Source organism: Ixodes scapularis, unplaced genomic scaffold (genome assembly GCF_016920785.2).
Source record: "Ixodes scapularis isolate PalLabHiFi unplaced genomic scaffold, ASM1692078v2 PGA_scaffold10__122_contigs__length_95168666, whole genome shotgun sequence".
Taxonomy (NCBI): Eukaryota; Metazoa; Arthropoda; class Arachnida; order Ixodida; family Ixodidae; genus Ixodes; species Ixodes scapularis.
The window spans coordinates 84,502,489-84,529,632 of NW_024609836.1; the positions used below are offsets into that span (position 1 = coordinate 84,502,489).

The 27,144-nt window shown below is 44.7% G+C and overlaps 1 protein-coding gene across 1 annotated transcript; it reads left to right on the top strand.

Moving 5' to 3' along the window:
* Window positions 1-15: 15 nt before the first annotated feature.
* LOC8042455 (NAD-dependent protein deacetylase sirtuin-2) lies at window positions 16-27,135 on the top strand. Its single transcript, XM_029974215.4, has 17 exons — window positions 16-164; window positions 330-523; window positions 3,077-3,107; window positions 3,758-3,877; window positions 9,429-9,470; window positions 13,090-13,196; window positions 14,290-14,346; window positions 16,581-16,649; window positions 17,919-18,048; window positions 19,502-19,561; window positions 19,715-19,770; window positions 20,186-20,262; window positions 20,478-20,597; window positions 21,883-21,949; window positions 22,802-22,985; window positions 24,160-24,223; window positions 24,833-27,135. Exons 1-16 carry the CDS (start codon window positions 155-157, stop codon window positions 24,174-24,176), a joined length of 1,341 nt encoding a protein of 446 aa, XP_029830075.2. The 5' UTR covers window positions 16-154; the 3' UTR covers window positions 24,177-24,223; window positions 24,833-27,135.
* The last annotated feature ends 9 nt before the right edge of the window (window positions 27,136-27,144 follow it).

The following is a 27,144-nucleotide window of genomic DNA, read 5'->3' on the forward strand; positions in this document are numbered from 1 at the left end:
AATTGGCCACCTGCCATTGATCGAGCAGTTGCGCGCACTCTTGGTTTTGTAGTGGTGGTTTATTTTTCTTCCTCGATTTGGACGATGCATGCACCGTGTGTCGCGAACGAAATTAAATTAGCGTGATGCTCTTCGACTGATATCCGGCTTCGCCATGGAAGAAGGTGAGAATTCGTACCTTCCTACTACGTTGAGAACATTAAACAAAAAACTTTGCGCGTAATTCGCATTGCGGAGTGCGAGCTCTTCTTAGCTGGCAGGTTTTGGAACAGTGGGAGACGAGCAGTATGTTTCGACGTAATTTTTACGCGATTTTACGCATGCCGCAGCTACCAAATCGTCAACGCCTCCTGAGTTGGCAAAATTGCTGCCGGAGCCGTCGTCGTCCGGCAGCGAAGAGAACACCCAAGCGACGGCTACATCGACGCAACCTTCTCAAGTGTCGACCAATGTTACGTCGTCGGCTTCAGCGTCTACCACGCAGGGGTCAGAAACCGGTTCCGCGACCTCGAAGGAGCCACGGGTAAGCCGCCCTTCAGGGCGTAGACAGTGCAACCTAGCTCATTCTCCAAGCTCGTATAGGTACCTCGTTTTGGGGCTTTGCGAAACAAACGTGAAAATTTTCGGTCGCGCACCATGTCACCTAGCTGCAGTTTGGAGATTTGTGTTTGTCCCTCTTGTTCCCCTTCTCCAGGGATTATTTTCGTGAAAATCCACCTGTTTGCGTCAGTAAACAGGTGGATTGCACGTTCCCTCGACTGATGGCACGCTTGTCCGATTGTCGTCAGCCAGTGGGACGTGTGCGTTGTCCACGTAAACGAACACTGTCAGCATAAGCACACACACACACACACAAAAAAAAAAAAAAAAAGAACAGGGTGAATTGTAAGTGGAAATATGCAGGCCAGCTGCTGACAGAAACATCATACTCTAGAGCCTTGATGTACAGAGAAATAAAATAAAACAATAAAATTGTTGTGCTGTCCATTATTTTGTCTCTCCCAATATCAAGGTGAGCTAATTATGATTATAAGGAGGTGCTTTTTATGTGCAAAGCTTGATGCACCTCCAGTCTCACCCAGTGGGAAATACATAGTGATGTGCACCAGACATCAAGTTTCGCAGCCTGATGGCGCACAGAAAGAGTCGGCGATGGCCTCATCACAGCAGCTAGATGGAAAGGTTACAGTTAACCATTCCAATACCGCCTCCTGTTTTTGCCCTCTATAAGCGGTTGACTGTGTTTTTGGGACTCGGGGGAACTTTTCTGTGCGAAGGGGGGATAAGCAGGGGTTAGGCTGTGAACCGCGTATGTTCATCTGCTTCTTTTTGCACGGTGGGTTGTGGTGACGTCAGAACACCCAGCTCTGATTCGTTCTGATTAAAGGATAGCGGGTAGACCTCAAAGCAAGCTGCCTTGAAGTCTACCTGCTATACTTCAATCGGAGCCAATCGCAGCTCGGCCTTCGGTTTTCACCACAACCCCTGCGAAAATAGCAGACGAATTTGTGCTCCACATAGTCCTTAGCCGGGTCCATATCACAAGAGTGAAGTACATTTTAGCGAACAGCGACATTTGAGCGAATGGACGTTTTAGCGAATAACGGAGGCGCGCATTAACCCATCCGCTGCGCTGCGCTTTACGCCGCTTTGCGGCGACAGTCTGCGGCAGCTCATTACAAAAATATGAACCCACTTGGCCCACCCGAAAACGCCGCTTTGCGGCGTCCGGCTATTCGCTAAAGTGTCGTTCGGTGAAACTTGGGCGTTCGCCAAAACGTCATTCGATCAAGTGAGTGCCTCCCTCCTTAGCCCCACAGTTCGCCCTGCAGCATAGTTGATAGAAAGAGGTCGCAAGTAACGCGGCAGTTTTGATCCCGAGCTGTTAACTGGGAATGGGTGCACATAATAGTATATATGTATGTATTCTGCAGAAGTTTTTGGTGTGCTGTTATCTGCTATATATGGTGTGTTGATGGCTCCATCACGGTCATAGATTCATGCAATCTCTCTCCCTACTCAACAGTGCACATGCGGCCAGGTAGGCATGCACAAGTCCTTCTTTGTTTGCAGATTCCAACACTAAGTTTGCAGGAAACCTTTGTTTTAAAAAATCGATTTAGACTAAGTTTGCGGGGAACCTTTGTTTTAAAAAATTTATTTTATTCATTAACCTTTTGAGGGTTGGGTTTTCTCTTCCTGCCTGCCGAACGCAAAGGTTGGTCTCAGTAACACTGTATGTAGCATGCTCTGTGAAGAATATTTATTTATAAAAGGCACACTATTTCATGGGCAAAAAGTTAATTGTACTTTTTAAGGCACTGTACTATGCAGTGGCACCTCGACCTTCCACCTTGATGTTACTCTTTTGTGCGGCCTTACTCTGCCTTGTTTTCAGAACCGTCAAATACCGAGTTCATTACCGTAGAATACCGCGCATCCGCCCATTCCACATTAAGCGCCCATTACCAAATTTGTGAAATCTGAGAAAATAAGCGCAGTACATTTATATGTAAAATTGATGACCGGACAAGCGCCCATTCTCCATTTTTTTCTCGATTATCTCCAAAGTTTGAGTGGGCGCTTGCCCGGTATTTTACGGTAGTCATTTCTATATCTCGGTGTTCGCCAGAAGCACGAGGTTGAACGACATAGATTTGCCATTCTGTAAAAACAAAAGAGCATATACTAAAACAAGTTGCCTGAGCACAAAAGAATTACATGCCATCAAAAATTGACCAGTCAAGATTAAACATGGCTTTCATGGCTTGCTCATACATGCCGCTACACGTAAAAAACAAATGACAGCTCAGTTGGGAGGGGCAAGGAGCAGACCGAAACTTAAACCACACGGGAACGAGTGTACTCAGCTGTGGCACTCAAAGTGTTAAAGGCATTTGGCCTCCAAGCTGGGAGAACAATGTTCATTGCAATGTTTCTCCTGGTGAGCTGATGCTGAAGCACATGCGAGAAAGAAAGCTTTGTTTCTGTAGTTTTGATCGCTTAATACAGATTTTCAGATTGTGCTCCGATTACAGTGTGACTGTTTTGTGCTGTTCTGTGTCTTTTGCTCCAGGGTGAAGATACAGAAGAAGGGGGAGACCTGTGTGAGTAGTTTCACATCAACGTGGATCCTCTCCTCGTAATCTTGGGTGACTACAGTTTCAGTACGGCTTCTTGCCCTTACTTAGACTGGGTGTCAGATGGATTGCCCATACATTTGCAGTAGCCTCGAACATCTCCTGGTGATTGCAAGGACATAGAGGAAGGACCTCCACCTTTTGGAAAAACAGCTGAAAAAGTGTTGATTGAGGTCACGCAACTTAGTTCTTAGACCCAGCCTGTTCCACAGCCTTTTGGGCAGGTCCCTAAGTGCCGTATGCAAAAGAAACAAGCTGCTTGCCATAAAGACGGGTTTATTAGCCGGACATAACTGCCCTGAAGCAATCGCTTAAAATGCAAAGTTCAAGGCAGATGGGCAAGCCAGCGAATACTTGCTAGGCAGGAACTTTTCGCACCTTTAGACTCCTAGCTCAAAACACTGTTTATACTTTCACACTACAGTATCAGATCTTGTAAGTGGGGCTTAAAAAATCAACGGAAATTATATTCGGCTTGCGAGGACACAAGGTCTACTCGAAGACACGGGAAACCCATTTAACCTTTTGGCAGGTTTCTCTTATCCAGAAACTTTTGCTTAGAATAAGTAGTTTCTTCTGTTTTCCGGCACCCTTCCGATGGCCCTTTCCTTTTCCAGTGAGCAACTTGAGCCACTACTTCTACCAGAAGCTTGGCTTTGACACCGACGAAGAGGCAGTCCATGTGTTGGAGGAACCCACGCTCGATGGCATCGTGAGGTACATCCACGGCAAAAAGTGTGAGTCCACGCTCGGGTAGCTGGGCCCCGCATCCATCTATATCCTGCTGGGAAACATGCTTTTACGTCAATGCACAGAGGTAACCTGTTTGTTACCCCTGAAAACACTGTGGTCCGTCATGTGGTACCGAGTACGCATTTAAGATTGCGGGAGGCCTTGTGAAAGCAGGTGGGATGATATACTATCACCAACTTACTTTTTTGCGAATTTTGCAGTTTGAAGAATGTTTTCAAAAATTTACCTCGCGAATATGTCGCCCCATGGTAACAAAGGCGTAGCATGCACTCCAACTTGCGAAAACTTGTGCCTGCAAAATATTTCCATAACCCGAACCTTGCAAAATTCACAAAATCTTAAGCCTGCAAAACATGAAAGGAGTTTACAATTCTCTGTAATGCCGAATTAGAGTGCAGATCTAGAGGAATAGGGGTGGGGGTATGCCCCTCCTCCCCCTTCGTAGCCTCCCCTCCTCCCGCTAAATTTAGCAAGGAAATTTAGCAGGGAAATTTGTCTGCTAAATTTAGTGGGGAAATTTTTCTGCTAAATTTAGTGGGGAAATTTTTCTGCTAAATTTAGCGGAGAATTTTTTCCACTAAATTTGGCGGGGAAATTTTTCTGCCCACTTTAGTGGGGAATTTTTCCACTAAATTTAGTGGGGAAATTTTTCCACTAAATTCACCAAAAAAAATTTTCTGCTAAATTTAGCGGGGAACTTTTTCCGCCAAAGTTAGCGGGGAAATTTTTCCGTTTAGTTTTGTGGGGAATTTTTGCACTATATTTAGCGGGGAAATTTTTCCACTCAATTTAGCGGGGAATTTCATTTGATAAATTTAGCTGGGAATTTTTCCACTAAATTTAGCATGGAAATTTTTCTGCTAAATTTAGCGGGGACATTTTCCACTAAATTTAGCGGGGAATTTTTTCCACTAAATTTAGCCGGGAAATGTTTCTGCCAACTTTAGCAGAAAAATGTTCCACTAAATTTGGCGGGAAACTTTTTCCACTATATTTACCAAAAACAATTTCTGCTAAATTTAGTGGGGCACTTTTTCTGCTAAATTTAGCGGGGAAAGTTTTCCACTAAATTTAGCAGGGAAATTTTTCCGCTAAATTTAGTGTGGAATTTTTGCACTGAATTTAGCGGGGAAATTTTTCCTTTAAATTTAGCAAGGAAATTTTACACTGAATTTAGCGGGGAAATTTTTCTGCTAAATTTAGTGGGGAATTTGTCTGCTAAATATTTAGTGGGGAAATTTTTCCACTAAATTTACCAAAAAAAGTTTTTCTGCTAAATTTAGTGGGGCACTTTTTCTGCTAAATTTAGTGGGGAAAGTTTTCCACTAAATTTAGCGGGGAAATTTTCCCGTTAAATTTAGTGGGGAATTTTTTACCTAAATTTAGCGAGGATATTTTTCCTCTAAATTTAGCGGGTAATTTTTACACTAAATTTGGCAGGAAAATGTTTTCCGCTAAATTTAGTGGCGAATTTGTCTGCTAAATATTTAGCGGGGAATTTTTTCCACTATATTTAGCGGGGAATATTTTCCACTATATTTAGCGGGGAAATTTTTTCGCTGCATCTAGCGGGGAAAGTTTTCCGCTAAATATAGCAGGGAATTTTTCCACTAAATCTGCGGGGAAATTTTTCCGCTAAATTTAGTGGGGAATTTTTCCAGTAAATTTAGTGGGGTAAATTTTTCCTCTAAATTTAGTGGGGAATTTTTCCACTAAATTTAGCAAGGAAATTTTTCCACTGAATTTAGCAGAGAAATTTTTCCTCTAAATTTAGCAGGGAATTTTTACACTAAATTTAGCGGGGAATTTTCCCACTAAATCTGCGGGGAAATTTTTCCGCTAAATTTACTGGGGAATTTTTTCACTAAATTTAGCGGGTACATTTTTCCTCTGAATTTAGCGGGGAATTTTTCCACTAAATTTAGCAAGGAAATTTTTCCGCTAAATTTAGTGGGGAATTTTTCCACTAAATTTAGCGGGGAATTTTTCCTCTAGATTTAGCGGGGAATTTTTCCACTCAATTTAGCGGGGAATTTCTGTTGATAAATTTAGCTGGAAATTGTTTCACGAAATTTAGCAGGGAAGTTTTTCTGCTAAATTTAGCGGGGACATTTTTCACTAAATTTAGCGAGGAAATTTTTCCACTAAATTTAGTGGTGAATTTTTCCGCTAAATTTGGCAGGGGATTTTTCCACTTAATTTAGCAGGGAATTTTTCCAGTTTCACAGGGAAATGTTTACACTAAATTTAGTGAAGAATTTTTCAACTAAACTTGGGGTGAAAATTTTCACGCTATATTTAGCGAGGAATTTTTTTTTCTAAACGTAGCGGGGAAATTTTTCTTACTAAATTTACCGGGGAAATTTTTTCGCTACATCTAGCGGAGAAATTTTTTCCGCTACATCTAGCGAGGAAATTTTCCGGCTACATCTAGCAGAGAAATTTTTCTACTAAATTTAAATGGGAAATGTTTTCATTAAATTTAGCGGGTAAATTTTTCCGCTACAGCTAGCTGAGAAATTTTTTACTCTAAATCTAGCGGGGAATTTTTTCATTAAATTTTGCGGGAAAATTTTTCCGCAAAATTAAGCGGGAAATTTTTTACACTAAATTTAGTGGGGAAATTTTCCACTAAATTTAGCGGGGATTCTGCTACATCTAGTGGGGAAATGTTTCTACTAAATTTAGCGGGGGAATCTTTTTGCTAAATCTAGCGTGGAACGTTTTCCGCTAAGTTCAGAGGGGGAATTCGTTTGCTACGTCTAGCGGGTAATTTTTTCCGCTACATTTAGCAGGGAAATTGGGGAGTGTTCATAGACCGCTCTGCCCCCTACGCTAAGCGTTCCGCAACGAAGAAGTTGCTACTGCACCTGTGCGCCGATAGCCTTCTCTGTGGAGTTCCCGCTATCGTAGCGGGTTGCGGGAGGGCCTTGCAGGACGGCGAAAACGATCTACGAAAACTCCCTATTTTTCTACAAACTTTAGCGGGGAAATTTTTCCACTAAATTTAGCGGGGAAATTTTTTGCTACATCTAGCGGGGAAATTTTTCCACTATATTTTAATGGGGAAATTTTTCCACTAAATTTAGCGGGGAAATTTTTCTACTAAATTTACCGTGGAAATTTCTCCCCCAAATTTAGCGGGGATTTCGCGGCATCTAGCGGGGAAATTTTTCAACTAATTATACCGTTGAAATTTCTCCACTAAATGTAGCGGGGATTCCGCTACATCTAGCGGGTAAATCTTTCCGCTGCATCTAGCGGGGAAATTTTTCTACTAAATTTATGCAGGGAAATTTTTTTGCTACATCTAAAGTGGAAATTTTTCCGCTAAGTTTAGAGGGGGAATTTGTTTGCTACATATCTAGCGGGAAAATTTTTCCGCTCATTTAGCGGGGAAATTTTTCTACTAACTTTAGTGGGGAAATTTTTTAAAATAAATTTAACGGGGAAATTTTTTGCTACATCTAGCGTGGAAATTGTTTCGCTAAATTTAGCGGGAAAATTTTTCCACTAAATTTAGCGGAGAAATTTTTCCATTAAATTTAGTGGGGAAATTTTTTTGCTACATCTAGTGGGGAAATTTTTCCGCTAAATTCAGGGGAAAATTTTTCCTCTATATTTAGTGGAGAAATGTTTCTGCTACATCTAGTGGGGAAATTTTTTTGCTAGATATAGCAGAGAATTTTTCCACTAAATTTAGAGAAGAATTTTTTTGCTCAGCGGTAAAATTTTTCTGCTAAATTTATCAGGAAAATTTCCCCGCTATATTTAGCGGGGAAATCGTTCCGCTAAGTTTAGCGGGGAATATTTTTCCTCTAGTAAACTTTTGTTGGTTCGAACTTTGGTTAATTCGACTTTTCGTTTAATTCAATGGTGTTCAAAAGTCCCGGCGAGTGCCCATACATTTCTATGGGAGGAAAAGTTTGATAGTTAGAACGGAAGACTCCGCATCGGATAATTCGTCCCAAGCGAGAGTGTGCGGGCTCACATTGCATGGCACCACGGCAGAAAAGCCACCAACGTACCGCGAAACACGGGCCCTTTGCTGCAATGCCGAACATGCGTAAATATGCGCCTGCTCCTCTACGCCGTTGAGATGGACCTTAGCGAATGACACGAGTCAGCGCAACCAATCTGGCGTGAAGTAGTGCGGAGAACATAGCACGTGGTCGAACGCGGAGACACCGCGCGCGGCACGCGCTCTCAAAGCACTTTTCTGTGGCATCGTGTGCAGTTCATCTTGCGCGCTACGGAAAACGCAAGTTCTCTTTTCCTTTTTTTTTGTGTATTTTCTTTTTCTGGCGCCGACGGTTTGGCCACTTGGCATCAAAGTTGGTTCATAAAGCTTTCTCAGCGCACGCTTTCTCAAAGAGCTTTTCTGTAGCGTCGTGTTCTTTTTCCTTTTATTTTTGTTGTTATTTCTCTGTCTCCGACGGCCTGGCTGCCCGGCGCCAAAGTCGGCTAAACATCTTTGTTTTTCTGTTTCTTCTTTATTTATTTATTTATTTATTTTGTGCACAATTTTTCGGGGACGTGACGTTTAGTTATGCTGCTCTCCGGAGCATGCTTTTGGACACGCGTTTTAAGCGCAGACGGCGGCAGACCATCCGTGAGTACTTTGGACAATAAAAAGAAGTTTAATTTTAGCCGTTTTTTTTTTTTTGTCCTTTTTAATTTGATCATTCTGATAATTCGACCAAATTTCAAGGTCCCGTCGAGGTCGAATTAACGAAAGTTTACTGTATATTTAGTGGGGAAACGTTTCCGCTTGATTTAGCAGAAAAACTTTCGCTCTAAAATTAGCAAAAAGAATTCCTCGCTTAATTTGGCGGAAAAATTCCCCCGCTAAATATAGCGGGGAAATTTTCCCATAATGCGACGCACGGTCACACCTGGTTGCATTACAGTTGAACCTAATTATTTCGTTAAATCGGGAACTTCGTAAAATCGAGAAAGTCATTCTTTGGGCATAGGCTGCACGGGGAATCCGTAAAATCTGGTTTCCTAAAATTGAGGTTCAACTGCATTTTTATAATGCAATGTGCGCAATTACGCTGACGGCGACGCTGCTCAAGCTTTGGTTGTGCATGCACACTCTAGTCTTACCGGACGCTGACGCGTTAACAAGAGGTAGAAAATTTTCAAAACAAAAAATATCTACACAACTTCACTGGAATCGTCAAATGACAACTTTGTTACTGCATAATCGCATACCTTTGCTGGGCGTGTTGTACGAAAATGTTGTTATTTCGTGATAATCTGTGGCGTTCTTGTTTCTGTTAAACGGATAGTGTGATTCTAAAGGCGTGCAATTAGTTTCATCATCATTTGACTCGCCATCGTCCACTTTCGTTGTGCCCTCGAGAAGCCTTTGAACTGTTATTTGAGCTTCTGTCGACTGAGTGATGCAGCGGGTGTGTTCGTAGGTGCGTTGCACAATTAATTGTGCGGTCGAGCGACTCCAGACTGGAGAGGCAACTGCCTCGCTGTGATTGGGGCTGGCGTTCATTGCAAATCCCCTCTTTTTCCCAGGCAAGAACGTCATCGCCATGATCGGGGCCGGAATCTCCACAGGTGAGGTGATATGAACCGATATGGAAATGAGAGACCAGAGAAAGGCGACTGGACTGAACTGGCCAATCTTTGAACCACATCTTTTATTCAATTTCTGTAACTTCTTTGTGCAATATGCGAAACAAATTACCCCCTTCCCCCACCCCCCTTTTTTTTTGTAGAGGCGGTCTCATATGTGTTTTGGGACCTCTTGCACCTATGAATTTTTTACAGCAAATGTATCGAGATACCAAAGCCTGACAAAAGGATCGCGACACAATCAATGCATCATAAAAGTGTCTCACTGCTGAAATACAAATACATTTCTCGAATGTATCTTGATACAGCAATACAGTCGCTCGAAAGCGTCTCCAAGATAGTATCGCTATACATTTGTTTTGCGATACATTTATATCACGATACTGCCCACTTGGGGGGTCTCGAAGCATATATAATAGCATTGAGCTTTACAGATTTGGAAACTTGTTCTACGACAATTTCGTCGGATATCACCAAAGTAATGCTGCGATTCTTTCTTTTTTTCTTCTTTGCTTTTTCTTTTATAGATTAGGGTTTTGTGTTTTCGACATAACCGATAATATCTCAAATTAACCCTTTGTGCAGGTTTGATTGAAATCGGAGAAAACCGAAAAACCTAGCATTTGAGTTGTCCTTGAATGAGTAAAAGGGAAGCTATGGGGAACAGAAATCTTGATCTACAGCTTTATTTCGTGTTGACGCAAAACTCTGCCTGCGCCGAACTACTGCCTTCTTCAGGAACCCTTGTCCCCTTTCCTTCCCTTACAATCGGGGAAAACAAAAAAACCTAGAATTTGAGTTGCCCTTGAATGATTAAAAGGGAAGCTACGGGGAACAGAAATCTTTATCTACAGCTTTATTTCGTGTTGACGCAAAACTCTGCCTGCGTCGAACTGCTGCCTTCTTCAGGAACCCTTGTCCCCCCCCTTTCCTTCCCTTACAATCGGGGAAAACCAAAAAACCTAGAATTTGAGTTGCCCTTGAATGAGTAAAAGGGAAGCTACGGGGAACAGAAATCTTTATTTACAGCTTTATTTCGTGTTGATGCAAAACTCTGCCTGCGCCGAACTACTGCCTTCTTCAGGAACCCTTGTCCCCTTTCCTTCCCTTACAATCGGGGAAAACCAAAAAACCTAGAATTTGAGTTGCCCTTGAATGAGTAAAAGGGAAGCTACGGGGAACAGAAATCTTTATCTACAGCTTTATTTCGTGTTGATGCAAAACTCTGCCCGCGCCGAACTACTGCCTTCTTCAGGAACCCTTGTCCCCTTTCCTTCCCTTACAATCGGGGAAAACCAAAAAACCTAGAATTTGAGTTGCCCTTGAATGAGTAAAAGGGAAGCTACGGGGAACAGAAATCTTTATCTACAGCTTTATTTCGTGTTGATGCAAAACTCTGCCCGCGCCGAACTACTGCCTTCTTCAGGAACCCTTGTCCCCTTTCCTTCCCTTACAATCGGGGAAAACCAAAAAACCTAGAATTTGAGTTGCCCTTGAATGAGTAAAAGGGAAGCTACGGGGAACAGAAATCTTTATCTACAGCTTTATTTCGTGTTGATGCAAAACTCTGCCCGCGCCGAACTACTGCCTTCTTCAGGAACCCTTGTCCCCTTTCCTTCCCTTACAATCGGGGAAAACCAAAAAACCTAGAATTTGAGTTGCCCTTGAATGAGTAAAAGGGAAGCTACGGGGAACAGAAATCTTTATCTACAGCTTTATTTCGTGTTGATGCAAAACTCTGCCTGCGCCGAACTACTGCCTTCTTCAGGAACCCTTGTCCCCTTTCCTTTCCTTACAATCGGGGAAAACCAAAAAACCTAGAATTTGAGTTGCCCTTGAATGAGTAAAAGGGAAGCTACGGGGAACAGAAATCTTTATCTACAGCTTTATTTCGTGTTGACGCAAAACTCTGCCTGCGCCGAACTACTGCCTTCTTCAGGAACCCTTGTCCCCTTTCCTTCCCTTACAATCGGGGAAAACCAAAAAACCTAGAATTTGAGTTGCCCTTGAATGAGTAAAAGGGAAGCTACGGGGAACAGAAATCTTTATCTACAGCTTTATTTCGTGTTGATGCAAAACTCTGCCTGCGCCGAACTACTGCCTTCTTCAGGAACCCTTGTCCCCTTTCCTTCCCTTACAATCGGGGAAAACCAAAAAACCTAAAATTTGAGTTGCCCTTGAATGAGTAAAAGGGAAGCTACGGGGAACAGAAATCTTTATCTACAGCTTTATTTCGTGTTGATGCAAAACTCTGCCTGCGCCGAACTACTGCCTTCTTCAGGAACCCTTGTCCCCTTTCCTTTCCTTACAATCGGGGAAAACCAAAAAACCTAGAATTTGAGTTGCCCTTGAATGAGTAAAAGGGAAGCTACGGGGAACAGAAATCTTTATCTACAGCTTTATTTCGTGTTGATGCAAAACTCTGCCTGCGCCGAACTACTGCCTTCTTCAGGAACCCTTGTCCCCTTTCCTTTCCTTACAATCGGGGAAAACCAAAAAACCTAGAATTTGAGTTGCCCTTGAATGAGTAAAAGGGAAGCTACGGGGAACAGAAATCTTTATCTACAGCTTTATTTCGTGTTGATGCAAAACTCTGCCTGCGCCGAACTACTGCCTTCTTCAGGAACCCTTGTCCCCTTTCCTTCCCTTACAATCGGGGAAAACCAAAAAACCTAGAATTTGAGTTGCCCTTGAATGAGTAAAAGGGAAGCTACGGGGAACAGAAATCTTTATCTACAGCTTTATTTCGTGTTGATGCAAAACTCTGCCTGCGCCGAACTACTGCCTTCTTCAGGAACCCTTGTCCCCTTTCCTTCCCTTACAATCGGGGAAAACCAAAAAACCTAAAATTTGAGTTGCCCTTGAATGAGTAAAAGGGAAGCTACGGGGAACAGAAATCTTTATCTACAGCTTTATTTCGTGTTGATGCAAAACTCTGCCTGCGCCGAACTACTGCCTTCTTCAGGAACCCTTGTCCCCTTTCCTTCCCTTACAATCGGGGAAAACCAAAAAACCTAAAATTTGAGTTGCCCTTGAATGAGTAAAAGGGAAGCTACGGGGAACAGAAATCTTTATCTACAGCTTTATTTCGTGTTGATGCAAAACTCTGCCTGCGCCGAACTACTGCCTTCTTCAGGAACCCTTGTCCCCTTTCCTTTCCTTACAATCGGGGAAAACCAAAAAACCTAGAATTTGAGTTGCCCTTGAATGAGTAAAAGGGAAGCTACGGGGAACAGAAATCTTTATCTACAGCTTTATTTCGTGTTGACGCAAAACTCGGCCTGCGCCGAACTGCTGCATTCTTCAGGAAGCCTTTTCCCTTTTCCTTCCGTTATCAAAACGCTTTCCATGTATTTGGGTCATGCTCCCTGGAGGTTAGGGGACTCTTGTCCCTCGAAATAAGTCCCAACAAAACACAGATTTTTTGTTTGGCACCAAAGATAAGACATTGAAGAACACAGAATCTTCAAGAATAGATAAACCCCTCAAGAACACGTCCTAATTTTAAGAAAAATAGACCCTGAAGACGCAGAGCCCGAACCACAGACAGTGCGGGTGGCCGCAACGGTTCCACTTTCCTCGGCTTTCCGTCTCCCCGCAGCGGCTGGCATTCCAGACTTCAGGAGCCCCACGAGCGGCATCTACTCCAAGCTCGGCAAATACAACCTGCCCTCCCCGGAGGCCATCTTCGAAATCGGCTACTTCAGGGTACCCGGCATTTTCCGTCACTTTGGTTGTATAGTCCATGGCGGGTAAAGAATAGTGGGACGGGCCCATCCCACGAGGTTTTTTCCACTTTAGCAGATAAGTTGCAGGAGAGGAGGCGAGCGGAGAGGAGGAAACCGCCAATCGCGATGAGCAGGGAGCTTTTGGGAGGAGGGACCCGTCTCGCCATTCTTAACCCGCAACGGACCACGGTAGTACATTGGTGTGCATCCGGTCCAGTTTGGCACACGTCCAAACTCTCGAAAAGCGGCTTTGCCACCGGTGCCACACTTATAGACCCCACTCCAAATTCAATCTGGCAACTTTGTGTCACTAACGTTGTCCTGGCGTGTGGCACCTGTGCTGAACTGACGGCGGCCTTCTTGAGTCTACAAAGGAAGAAGTTGAAGGCAGCACTGGAGGGGAGAATATGTGAGGCCCGGCACGTTTGAGACGTCGGTACAAGACGCGTGTCTACGACGGCTGCTTGAGCGTTTGTTTCGGATCGTGTTCCCATCGATCTCTCGGCACAAGTTTGTCTCTAAAGACTTTTGATGACGAAAAGTGTGTGAATGGGCTTTTATGGGACACCACTTTGCTCTGGTCAGTTCTTGTGTTTACACCGTCAACACCGAAACAAATCGAGGAAGACTTATGACGCGATCGAAGAACCAATTTTTATCTGCCATTGACGTGCGAAAGTGACGGTGTCCGATAAAATACAGTTTCACAACCGCTGTTACTTTGTCAAAAGTGAAACTGCCTTTTGAGCCACCAGATGGTACTGAATTTTGAAAAGTGCCTATTGATCCTGCTTCGGTGGTCCGTGATGCTACAAAGCCTACCTCAGTTACGGAACAGCCTCAACAGCTTTGGGAGTTCATCGTCAATGAAAATTCATCTTCAACTGCAAGCTCAACTTTCTCTTCAGTGTCTCCCTAATTTGTTGGCGCAAAAAAATAATTTGTATGTTTGTGTTTGGACGGTTTCTGCACATTCTTCATCTTTGAGTTGGCCAGAGGACTGCCGGAGTGTAATTCATTCTTTATCTGCTGACTGTCGCGAATTTAAGGTAAGCTTTGTTTTTGCTTTCCAGCGGAACCCCGCCCCCTTCTACTCATTGGCTAGGCAGCTCTTTCCCCAGGACCTGAAGGTAGGCTGCACATATTTCCTGACTCTCTATCATCTTCAGTCTCCACGTGGGACCTTTTCTAGACTACAGTCTCCTGAATCTGTGTGTTATGTATAACGAATGGCAGTGTATGTCTACATACCGTAATATCCCGAGTCATCGCCCACCCCCCAACCGCCTGAAATTCTTTAAAAAAGTGGGGTGGGCCATGTCTCGGTGGGTGAGCACAAACAGTTGAAAAAAAGCGGAAAAAACCGCCTATTTTTCTCTGCGTATCTAGCGCTGATGCACAAGAGATACCTCAAACTCAACACTCGATTTAGTTTCATTGTTTTATAGAAAAAAATGCTCACGAAAGAATATTTTACTATAGCGAAGTCCGATGCTTGCATACGCGCTAGAAACACCGCCGACCTGCATATAGCACGAACGTTTGTTCCGTGAAAGAATGTCACCATTATGTTCTCCTAGTTAGTAAAAAAAGAAAAGTCTACAAGAAAATAGAAAAACCGACCAGGCACAACGAGCGAGCGAGCGAGCGGACCAAAGAAGCGACCAAGAGCAATGCTGGGAAAGCGGGAAAGCCGGCGGTCGCATTGGCAAATACTTTGGCGTCGGGCCAAGTCGGGCGCCTTGTCAATTGCAAGCTCTTGCGCAACTTTCTTGTTTGGTGCGTACATACGTACATACGTGCATCCGTGCACGGCAGGCTATCAATGCACGGTTGGGACGCTCTGCAAACGTCTGTGTAGGACGTTCCAGCAAAGCTTTATTTACGCTTTGGCTTTGCCTAAAATATTGCACAACCGAGGTCGCGACGGGCGGGAAGAAGGAGCGGGTTCGCGGTGACCTTACTTGGGCGGAGACAGACTTCGACCTAACACTCCGCGGTTAGGTTAACAAACTCTTATTTTGTTATCTCCATCGTTTTCTTTTCGCACGTATACACGACCACTTTGGTGTCGCTTACGGAGGAAATGCGTAAACAAAAAGAAGTGTCTTTCCCTCCTTCGTTTTACTTTGTCACGGACGCCCTCCAACTGTAAGGTCCCCGGCCGCGTCATTCGGGTAGGATGAGTGTTCGCGGATCGCAGAGTCCGCGCTGGGGTATTTGAAGGGGTGGGCGATCACTCGGTATTTTTTCGGAAATCGATATTGGCCCAAAAAATGGGGTGGGCGATGACTCGGGATATTACGGTAAGTACATTTCCCTTTGCTTCAGTTGAAAATAACTCTTTGTTTCTGTAGCCTGCTTTATTCATCCGTCGTGTGTTCGTTACTGCCGAGTCGCACAAACAAAGCCATTGTCGATTCTCTTTTTCATGCTTGGTTATGTTTTCTCCCAAGGCCCGCTTAAAAGGAAGCTGAAGAGGTTCTTGAAAAAAACGAGTTAGAAGTGAATTCTTGCGTATTTTTGTCCCGTGAATTTGAACATCACGAGCATTCAACCGGAATGTATCAATAGGCGCGAGAAAAACCAAAAAACGAACCACTGGGTGTGACGTCATACTCGGAGGTTTCAGCTGTCTCGCGTGTGCCACTTGTGAAAGAGTGTGTGCGGTGCTTTTAGATGCTCCGGCTTGCGGAAAGTGCGGAAATGTTGAGATCTCCGTATACTATGTCGTGAATACCTCCTCGTGCCGAACGCAATGGAAACGAGGGGCTTCGGTGCCATTTTGTAAACGCTGTCGTGGCTACTTGGCGCATCAATCTGAAATATAATTTTGATATTCGTGACCCTAGAGGTCAAATAAAGGCGATTTAAGTTTTTTTTTTCAAATACAGAACGACTACAGTTTTTTTTAATTGAAAAGTGATCTCAAGATGGGTTCTGCGTGCATTGAGAGCTCAGATCAGTGTCTGATACAGACCTAAGATAGGCTGGATTTATTTATTCATGTATTTATTTTGGTACTTGCTGGTTCAGATGGTGCTATGGAGAAAGCTAAAACAACTGTGGAGATAGATGCAAATGGTGCAAAAGTGTTACATAAATTAAAAGGTTTTCCGAGGCTGTCTATGTAGTAGTGCTGCCGCCAAGTGGGCGGAATGCGCACTTGCTCAGTAGCATCAGAAGCAACGACCGTGGTAGTCCGAAACAAACGCAAAGGAATTGTGCTGCCATTTCCCACCCAACCGCAACACAGTCGGCCGGGGCATCCGAGGAGCACACCTCCTAGTCGACAGAATGTTGCCCTTTCCCTGCGCGAATGTGTGCCTGAAGCCAGTTTGTGTCTGCTCGTTTTCTCTTGCAGCCGACGCTGAGCCACTACTTCCTTCGCCTCGTTCACGAGAAGGGGCTCCTGCTCAGGCTGTACACCCAGGTGAGCTTTTCTTCGTCTTAAACCTCGTGAAATTTCGAGGTATAGCTCCCTCCTCGCGAAAAATGGGGTCAACAAACTTGCCACGGTCAATGGCAGACGATGACGGTAGGTGGTCTGCACCACAAAAAATTTAAAGGGGCCCTGCAACGACTTTTTCACTGGTTTTTAATTTGCACCGAACCTGAGCACACTGAACGTAGTGACTTGGTGAAACTTTTTTCGAATTTCGCTTTATTTTAAAAGTTACAGGCAAATTAAATATACAAAAAGAAAGCAAAAAATAATCTCCTTCATGACGTCCGAGGTCCTGGCTTGGGTGGCCGTGAACTACAGGAGGGGTAGTGAGCTCAGCGAGCGCTCACGGCTGCCACACTTAGTGTCGACAGCTCGAGAGGGCGCCATTAAAGCCTGGGCTGGATAGGCTGGATGAAGCGGGCGGCCAGGGCGGCTAGCATTGCATTTGCTGGGCGACTAAGCACTAATTCAGCATGACACTTCATTGGCCATAAACGACAGGAAACGCGGGATAACAATCAGTTCAGAGCAGGAGCCACTTTGCACTGCCAAACTGCCGAATCGCAAGCGAAACCTGCTCTCCAAGGGACTCCGGAACGCTCGGAACCGGACGAATTTTCGGCCCTTACGACCGCAGCGTCGCCGCATACGTCCGGGGCCTTTCCACGCTCGCCGCTCGTCGGTGCCTGGTCCCACTATCTTTTCTAGTATGCGCCGCCTTTCCCACCTCTTGGTGGCGGGTATGTCGACGGGTCATTCCTGGTTACCATACTTTCTAAGCTGCATTTGATTCTTTCTCATCTAAAATACCGAACAAAAGCTACTTTCATAACTAATCGAGTGGTTCGCGCCACTTATATTTTATATTTCGACTAAATAAAAAAAGCTTTCAGCGGTTCTGCCCAGTCGTAAGGCTAGGACCGACAACGTCATGATGTCATCACATGCCGCACGCGTTCGGTGCCACGGACCGCCCTCGTAGGTAAAGGAGACTTCCGCGGCGTCCGGTTAAAATTTGACGCACTGATATTTAGTTACTCTCTCCGTGCCCGCTGGGTTGCCCGAACCCCAAGAGACGTGGAAACCGCAAAAAAGGTAGACGCTTAAATATGATTGCACGGCCCCTTTAAGCTTATAGACGTGCATAGTTTGCGAACTGTAATCCGAAAAATATGTTAGAGCTGAAGGAACAGGTGGATCGAGCGCTCTAAAACTGGTACAAGCAGGGCGGGACTCACTGTGCATCTGCTGCAGAACATTGACGGCCTGGAACGAGTGGCGGGCGTCCCCGTAGAGAAGATAGTGGAGGCTCACGGCACCTTCCACACCTCGCACTGCATCAACCCGGCGTGCAACCGGATATTTACCCTCGACTGGCTACGAGGTGAGGCCCTTTGGGGTTGGTGACTGCCTTCCAGAAAGTAAGCTGCCAAACTGGAATGGGGTAGAGACGCTAATGAGTTTTGCTTCGATCCGTCGATGAAAATTCGGAGTTTCAGGAATCTCGTCGCTTAAAATCGCGGGGGGCGCACCATTGGCCGAGCGTGTCGGCGCACCGCAGCTCGGAGCACGCGAAGTGGCTGCTCGCGCCGCAGAACCCGGGGATTCCGGGTCCAGCCCCACCCCTGCCCGTTTCGATCTGGACGAGCGTCGTACCGGCGTGCGGTCACATATCGCACATTAAGTACGGTACTGCACTAGCAAAGTTCCTCGTCTACGGTGTTGACATTGGACGTTCATGGGGCCGACTAACGCCCTGCCGTCTAAACACAAACACACACGCTCGACAAACTTTGAAATCTTCATTTCCGTTTCTTCGAAGCTTTGTCCGAAATTGCGGGAAAGAGGTATCCATCTTCTAGGAATCTTGGAACGGTCTGGGATAGAGCATAACATCGCCGGAACTCCCCGTCGTCGTGCTCATAGCTCTGAAAGTTGCATTTTTTTAATCGTAACAGACGCCAACTGCGCCCACCCTGCACTAAGCACCATAATGGCAGCACTCGCAAGAAAATCGAGGAACGGGGAACAGCGTAGTCCTGGGTGGTGACACACAATGCAGCAGAATCGAACTGCATAATAGGCAAAGTCGGTTCATTAAAAATCTTTTTTCAAGAGACATCTATCTCTATTACACTGGCATTCGCAATGCATCCCGGCATGTCCCCCCCAAAAAATTAGTCTATTTTTCGCCGCAAAAAACAAACTAGTAGGCACCTTCCGAACACTCATTCTCCACCCAAACGTAGCCCTACTGATCTATTTGGGGCCCCTTTCGCTCGTTTCCAGCAACTGCCGCCGTTCGGTTTTGCGTGATGAAAATTTAATCATGTCTTCTTTGTCTTGTGATTGTTCATACCTAAATGAAACTACTATACTTGGGGACAACGTTTCTTGGCATTTTCGAGGAGAGAACGTAGCGCACCCAGCTTTGACGGGCTCTCAACATGGGAGAGGGCACGTGTGCCCATACCTTCGACTGCATTGCCAAGGAAAGTTGTCCCCGAGGATTGGCACTTCATTGTTTGTTGCTGCACAACAAAACTGCCGTAATTACCGCAAGTTTGTTGGGAATCAACAATGTGTTGGCCAGGTCTGAAGTACTTGACTCCAAGTCTGGGCAGAGATCCTTGCACACAAGCTTGTACTGGCATGAATTGTTGGTTCTCCTTGCATGGTTTGGCAGACCTTGCTTGTGCTACAGCATGTTGTTTCATTAATGTTGCTGCGCATACTCCCTCACATCGGCACAGTGGCATGGGTGCACTGAGCTGCAAAGTTGGGTTTGAGTGGGTCAATTTCCTTTTAGAAACCGGGCTGTTTTCTTTCCCTGGCAGACAAAATTGCTAAAGACATTGTCCCGTTCTGCCCCGTGTGTTCGAGCGTCATCAAGCCAGGTGAGTGAATGCGGCCCAATGGCACGTAGCTTATTTTTTCCATGCAAAAAACTGAATACTTTTCCTAATGGCTTTTTGTTGCGCTGTTTCGACAGAAACTCAGAATCCCTGACTTTTTGTTTTTTGTTGTTTTTTTCTCTTCTCACTTTTCAGATATTGTGTTTTTTGGAGAACGACTGCCCGAGCGTTTCTTTGAGCTGTCCGAAGAGGTGACCTAACTTTTTTTTACTTTATGTTTCTGATATTTTGTGTAAATGCAACGCTTAAAGATGCAGCATGGCAGCTTCGATGAGCCGTGAACCAGCAGTTACTAACGTTTGTTTTCAAATAAGAATTTTAGTACCGACCTGTGGTGTTGCGTAAAAATAATGTTCCATCTATACAACGTTTGGGGGAAAACATGTACTGGCATGTGCAGTGAAGTATTGTCACTGTCGTTAAAACTGAAATATCCCTATCCTACCACATGCCTGTTTGTTTTTCCAAAGTTGGGTTCCATGGGAATTCCCATACAGTGAAAAGAAAGTTTTATATTCACTCTTATTTTGCTCAAAAACATTTGTGCAGCGCGGATTTTGTTTCTAACACACCCTCCATCTTGTTCGAACGGCACGAATTCTTCAGGACTTTGCCAGGTGCGACCTCCTGATCATCATTGGCACCTCACTGCAAGTGCAGCCCTTTGCGGGACTGGTTGACAAGTGAGCCACCCTTTGCTAGCTAAGCCTAAAGAAGGGTCTGAAGGTTTCCCACCGCACACATTCATTCGGCATGCCGGCAGACTCTGTGTGTCAGGCGAGAAAAAGTAAACCATCTCTTTTGCGCCGTCTGTGCTCGTCCGACGTCCCGCCGTTCCTTTCGTCTGCGAGCGTAGACAAAGGAGAGCGAGTTGACGTAGCGTTACATCCTCCCACAGGGTCCACAACTCGATCCCTCGTCTGCTGATCAACCTCGAGAAATGCGGTCAAGGGAACCTCATGAGCAAGATCCTGGGCCTGGGCTGCGGCCTCGACTTCGACTCGGAGGCAAACTACAGGTTGGCCCGCCCTTTAGGCACATACTCTCCGTTTGTCCCGTTTAGGGGGAACGGCTTGTGATGTTTCGTCATATTTTCTGTAGTTGAGGCTCGTTCACACACTTGCGCTTGACTCCAACCGACTGAGACAAGGCCGGTTTTTAAAACTTTCGTAGCGGCTCACGACCGGCTGCATTGCTGCTCATCCAGTCGTAAGCCGTCCCGAGAGGCTTGAAAACCGGTTTCGTCTCAGTCGGTCGTAACGCAAGTGTGCGAACGGGGCTTTGGTTTCGTTTCCTTTCAGACAGGGTCCAAAAGCGGGGCCAGTGCAAAAGGCTAAGAAGCCTGACAAGGCACTGGTCCCTCGCAATTCTTACGAGTAGGGTAGTTGCATAAATAAAAGCAAAAAATGCATTCAGCTGAAAGATTGAAACTTAAACATAGTGATAACATAGAAATACATAAATATTAAGTAGCAAGAAAGCAAAGAAAGTGGAAAAATTCACAAAATAGAGGAATGATTGAATATATGGATATAAGCAGATAATGCAAAACACCTAACAGCACTAAAAACAAAAGCTTCATGCATTTTTTTTTTTTGACAATGCAATGTGTTTTACGTTTTATTGAGATAGGGTATCGCTGCCAAATATAATATATGCTGGCATAAAGCAAATGCTGTGGCCCCCATGATCCCAGCAGACAAATGGAGCAAAGCACATAACACCTCTCCACTGGGAAAGCGCACTTTTGACGGTTCGCTGTAGCACACTTTGCTCCCGCGCTATGATTGGCTCGTTGGCGCCGTAGCCTTCACTGTTTACAAAGTTGAGCTGAAATGGAGTTCTGTGTTTTCAGAACGGTAGTCTGTAGACTATACATGTTTAAAAGTTGGAATTTTATGCGAACCATCTAAAGGTGCGGACTTTGACAAGACGCAACGGATGCAAACTTTTGTCAAAATGTGCTTTGTATGAGGGCTATTTTTTTTTGTATCTAAGGAAAAACGTTTTTTTTTTAACCGAAATTCGCTCTCACTGACTATTGTCCAGAATAGGTATATAAAATGCCATCTGTTAAAGATTTTTTTTTTTGTTCCCTAATGTTTTTGTGTTAGTTTCTCTTCCCACCCTTCGTCAGTCTCAGCAATCTTCTCTCGGTGAATTTTGCCAGACTTGTTCCTTGCCCCGGTAGTTTCCCTGCATTACCATACACCGGTTATGGTTGGTGCAGTGTCGTGCCTTAAACTATTTGTCTTGCCATGCCCGGGCACTCGGGTTTGGGTAAAGTCGGCAATCGATTTCAGGGACGTGGCATTGCTGGGAACGTGCGACTCGGGCTGCCGCCTGGTGGCCGATCGTCTGGGCTGGAAGGTGGGTGTGCCACTTACGGTTTCGGTGCACCAAAAGTGAATGAAGCGTCGCGATAGAAACTACAGTTGGAATGCTAACGTTGCGCCAATGATCAGGATGAGATAAATACATAAAGAAGGCAGCTGACTGAATGTGCTGCGTAGGTTAGAATAATTATAACGAATTTTAATAATGGGATACTGTTCATAGTGCATCGGATGCCGGTTTTCGTCAACGGAGGAGACTAAATCGGTTTCTTCATGACCCACGAAATCTTGCACCGTGCCGCTTATTCGCAAATGTGTTTCGTTTTCGCATGTTTTGTGGTGCGTTTGAAACGTCTACAAGTCGTCTTCACTCCTTGTCGCTCGAGTGGGATGTGTCGAAGACCTTGTTTCGGCTCTTGCGACAACAACTCGTTCAAAGTTATTTTGATCTCTTTATGCAGGCTGCTTCCTTATGTTTTTCAAAATTAATGCAAGGAAGGGAGTTAGGTTCGTGAACCTGATGCCAAGAACACTTTACTGGCTACTGAAGTATCCAACTAAAATTGGACACCGTACTAGTTGCGCCGAATTCGGTGTGAGCACTTATCAGATTTACTCTGGCTAACTTAGAATGTAAGAGGAAGAAAGTGTTGACAACCCTGTAGGTAGGCAACTGACTTGGGCTCTAATAGGTTTGTTCGATTCACTTCCTGCACTGGTGCAGAAGAGTGTAGGGCGTTATACTTCCGGTATCTGTATCGAGATACAGTAGACATGAAGGTACACAGCCCTACACTTCTCTGCACCGGTGCAGGCAAATCGAACGACCCTAATACCCTCCATCATAGGCAGAATGTAACCGTTTTTACGACGTCACTCTTGACAGGACGACTTGAGTCGGCTCATCGAAAAGGAGGAAGCTGCACGAATAGCACTGGTGGAAGCCACTGCGGCCGCCAAATTGGCTGCAGAAGAAGCCACGGCTGCGGCTACGGCTGCTGTAAAGCAACAGCTTCAGAAGCAACAGCAGCAGAAACACGAAGAGGAATCTGAAAAGAAAGCTGTGGCAGGTAAGCCTTCCCAGCGGGCCAAAGACAAAGCCGGAAGCCAGGGCTCTTCGCCCGAAGTGATGACCACCCGTTTCAAGCCGAAGCTCCTCGGCTTGTTTTCACGCTGGAGGCGACAATAAACTGCGTGCGGCTTCGTTTCGAATGAACGCGGCTACTTTCTAGCCCGGATTGTGTCAACGAACCACTTAAGTTTTTACCCTTGACATACGGATATATTGGAAGTTTTAAATGATTTGTGCGCTCAATGTTACCTTGGAATTGAATAAGTAGTGTTATTAGTGCGCTTGGTATATTTTCTAATGTTTTCAGGATTCTGTGTGACAAACCAGTTGTTTAGCTCCGTTTATTATTTATTTATTTATTTATTTATTTATTACATGTACCCCACAGTGCCCGTGAAGGCATTATAGTGGGGGAGGGGCAAAAAGAAGAAAAACAAAGGGCGTCACAGAACATTAAGTAAAAGCACTCGCAGCCTGCAGCAAGGCATAGAACAACATGAAACCAGCCCTGCGAAAATGTAACGCAGAGAAACGCGCTCATTGTTACACCAATATACACGTAACAAGGAATAACACATAACGAAGACAGCATACATTGAGTGCTAAAGGCCGTTGAGTTAGTTTTTCCTGCTGGCACATGTGCTGTGCGGTGAAATCGCACCCAATGTGATTGCTTTTATACAGCTGTTTTAGGCAGACTCCTGCATAATATTTATTTGATTCCATTTAAAATTATATGAATGGTGCAATGTTTACACCCTGGTTGTATTTCTGGGCAAGTTTTCAAAGGTGAAGGAAAGGAATGCTGTTATACTCTGTTTCACCTCATAATGTACCGCAGGAAGGGCTACAAGCGCAAGCTCCTTGCTCAGGGCACATCTCGGCGGCACAAGCTCTCGTGCATTAAGAGTAGCTCCCAATAAAATTATTGAAGTGGTGCAATGTTTACACCCTGGTTGTATTTCTTGGCAAGCTTATGTTTTCCTTCACATGGGCCACATAGGTTCTCATGAGTCACATAGGTTCTTGTAGGTTTATTCTTGTGAAGCCATTGACATTCATCACAATTTGAAGTACAGTTCTGATGCAGTGCTTTGTTTTTCCCTCTTCCATTTGGGACTGCCCCCCCTCCCCCCCCCCCCCCCCCTTTTTATTTTTCTATCCATCCTCAGCTCCCAGCAAGCCATGAGAATGAAGTCTCAGTGCCTGCTGTACCCTTCAGACGAACCCCTGCAGGTACACAGTCTTGCTTGTCCAATGGGGATCTGTCATGGTGCCAACCTGGTGTGGCACCCACTGCATTAATTTATTTGGGGAAATGCAACATTTTTTAACATGCCTTAAATGTGCAGTTTCAAAGAAACTCGATCATCGAACAGTGTTTTAACGAGTTTCCCAAGTTTTCCCCAAGTTCAGCTGGCCTTTTATAGTATTATGCACCAACAAGCTCAACTACAGCATGTCGCTTTACAAGCCAGTTCCATAAGCGAGGTCTCCCCTGCTATTTTGAACAAGTATCTTTCTAAATGTACATGTAAACACAAAAAACTAATTTGCAGGTAATAAAAGGGCTTAATGGCAGTGACATGGCTCGTCAGGCATGTCATTGCCTTATCCGACAGCCCCCCCAGACAACTACTGCCTACTCATTCGTTGCCCAAGTAAAATTTTGATGAGATTTAATTTGACTTGAAAATTGGAGAAAAAAAAAAGTGCCTTATCCAAGTGTCTTCCAGAGTTAATATCAAAGATACTAAAAACCTACCCTACAGTCTGGATTGTTCACACATCTGTGTTCTTGTCACCGGTAATGGCACAAGTGTCGAAATTTTGTTTCATGGCCAGACATCCTGCATCACCAGCAGCACTTCAGAAGACAGCTGAAGTTCTTGCCCCTGATGACCAAGAAGCAGTAAATCGAATCCCCAGATTTTTTAAAACTTTTTTTCCTTGTGTTGACAGTATGGGGCCGCTTCCACTTCTGTGTGCGTCTTAGATTGCCTCACGCATTTCGGCACTCCATCGATCGTTTTGAGATGAAACACTGTGCCAATAGGCATTCTTTTTTTTTTTTTTTTTTGTCTTCCAAGGCATGCTGGTTGCTACAGTCTCACTGTAATGCTTTGTTTCGGCAGTCGTATCTGTAAGCCACACACATTCCCCTGTCAAGCTGCAGCCTTTATGACCGAGGACCATACCACAAAGTTAAAAATGCAGCCATCGTAACCCAGCATCCTACAAAGAAACTGCGGTAACCTGCGAGCGCTCGGACAACATAAGCATTTGTCAGTGACCAGCGCGGTGAAATGCATACTGTAACGCAGAACCCGCATCGCATGCACAGTTGGAACTACAACGAAGTCCCTTCAATCCCTCAATAGAACTTGCAGGTTGCCTGCGTGTACGACTTGATGACAAACAGTTTAAGAGTGCTAGCTTCTTTCTCTCCCCGCTATTGCAACATATCAGGGTGTGAGGCGTCGTTGCTTCCGCAATTGGGAAAACGGTCTTGGCTTGCTGCGGTGGTAATCGTAGAGAGCAACCAATGTTAACGTGTGCTGCAGTCCATGTCGGGCTCTCTTGTATAGTAGTAAACCCAAAACGTTAGTGGAAAAAACCCCGTTTCGACAATCTCTTTGCCGGTCTCGAATACGAGTAGCCTACCTCTCAAAGTGTCGTGCAATAAGAACTGAAAGTTGTCCGTTGTCTTCTTGCTGCCGTTATAGATTACATATCCTTGCCCGATGTACACAAAGTTAAAGGTGTCTGTTTGTCGTCCTGCGGTCGCCATACTGCTATACAATGGGGTGTGTTGCTTGTTTTGTCTTGTGCACTGTATTTTTTTTTTATTATTATTATTATTATTATTATTATTATTATTGCAATGGACCTTTTTTTAGGGTTATTGTAGCCTCTCCTAATAAGTACTGAGAGACGTCTTCTGGGTATCTCGGTAGTTAATTACTTTAGCGACGTTCCTCGGCGAGTCTGCCGTCGAAAGCGGTCTTTGATGTTGTGCGTTTTCCACAAATACTAGTGAGCACAAAATTGAAATCGAGAGGGATCGGTGTGAGGGAGTGATTGTCCAGCAGACAAAAAGGTGAATGGAAGTGTGCTGCAATAGTGAAACAGCTTTGCAAAGCGCAAGGTGTAAGCTGCCGACATTCCGGCTGGGTTACCACCCATGTTTGCGACACCACACTGCCGTATGCGACGATTTGGCCCCTCCTGCCGCCAATTGCTCTCCTTTGATTTCACCTTGAATATCAATGAACATGTCAGTTACCTTGACTTTCGTTAGGATTTATGGTTAACGTAATGCTGCCCGTATTGCCCATGCTTACAATTGGAACTATAGAAATGGTTCTTACTTCGAACTAAGATTTTCATCCGCATGAGAGTTTGAAAAGAGTGCTTTGTGCGTACTCACTCTAATGTGCAAGCCGAGTTGGATCTGCTTTTATTTTTACATGCATGTATTGATGTGCCTTTCCCTTCTAGTTTGAGGCAGTACAGGATGTAAGAATGGCCAGAAACAAAGATAAGTGAAACGATTAAGCTTATTTTGGCATTGGTAGAAGGCTGTTCTTAGTATAGTTAGAATTTCAAAGCCAAATTCGCACAGCAAGTTGCACAAACTTCTCTTCATAAGAGAATCAAAAGGCTGAACAAAATATATTTCCTCACTCTTATAAATATTTTATGGGTTTCTATTTTGAAAATGAGGTATCGGGCTTGGTGCTAAAAACCAGATTAAACCACCAACACATCTCAACACTTTGCATTTGTGGTAGAGATTGAATCCCTATGTAAACGTTGAAGGCTCCTCCCATACAGTTCCTGCTCATGGTTTGTTGCGTACCAAATATTGTTTAATGTCCAATGGAATGAGGCACTACAAGAGTACGACCAAGAGAACGACCGTCAGATTTTCAAATGCACATCATTACGGCCTTCATCAAACTTCTGGGATTTCGAGTATAATGGTGGGCTTCCACAGGGGTACCGTAGTATATGTATTTGAGTTCCTAAGGCTTCCTTATTCTATTGCTTCCTTTGTGCGTGTTCACGACGGTAGCCTGAAACTTGTATGCGTTTGTGCAATTATTGGGCCCGTTTCTGTTGTGAATAAAGTATGGTTACTTTTATCTTTGTCC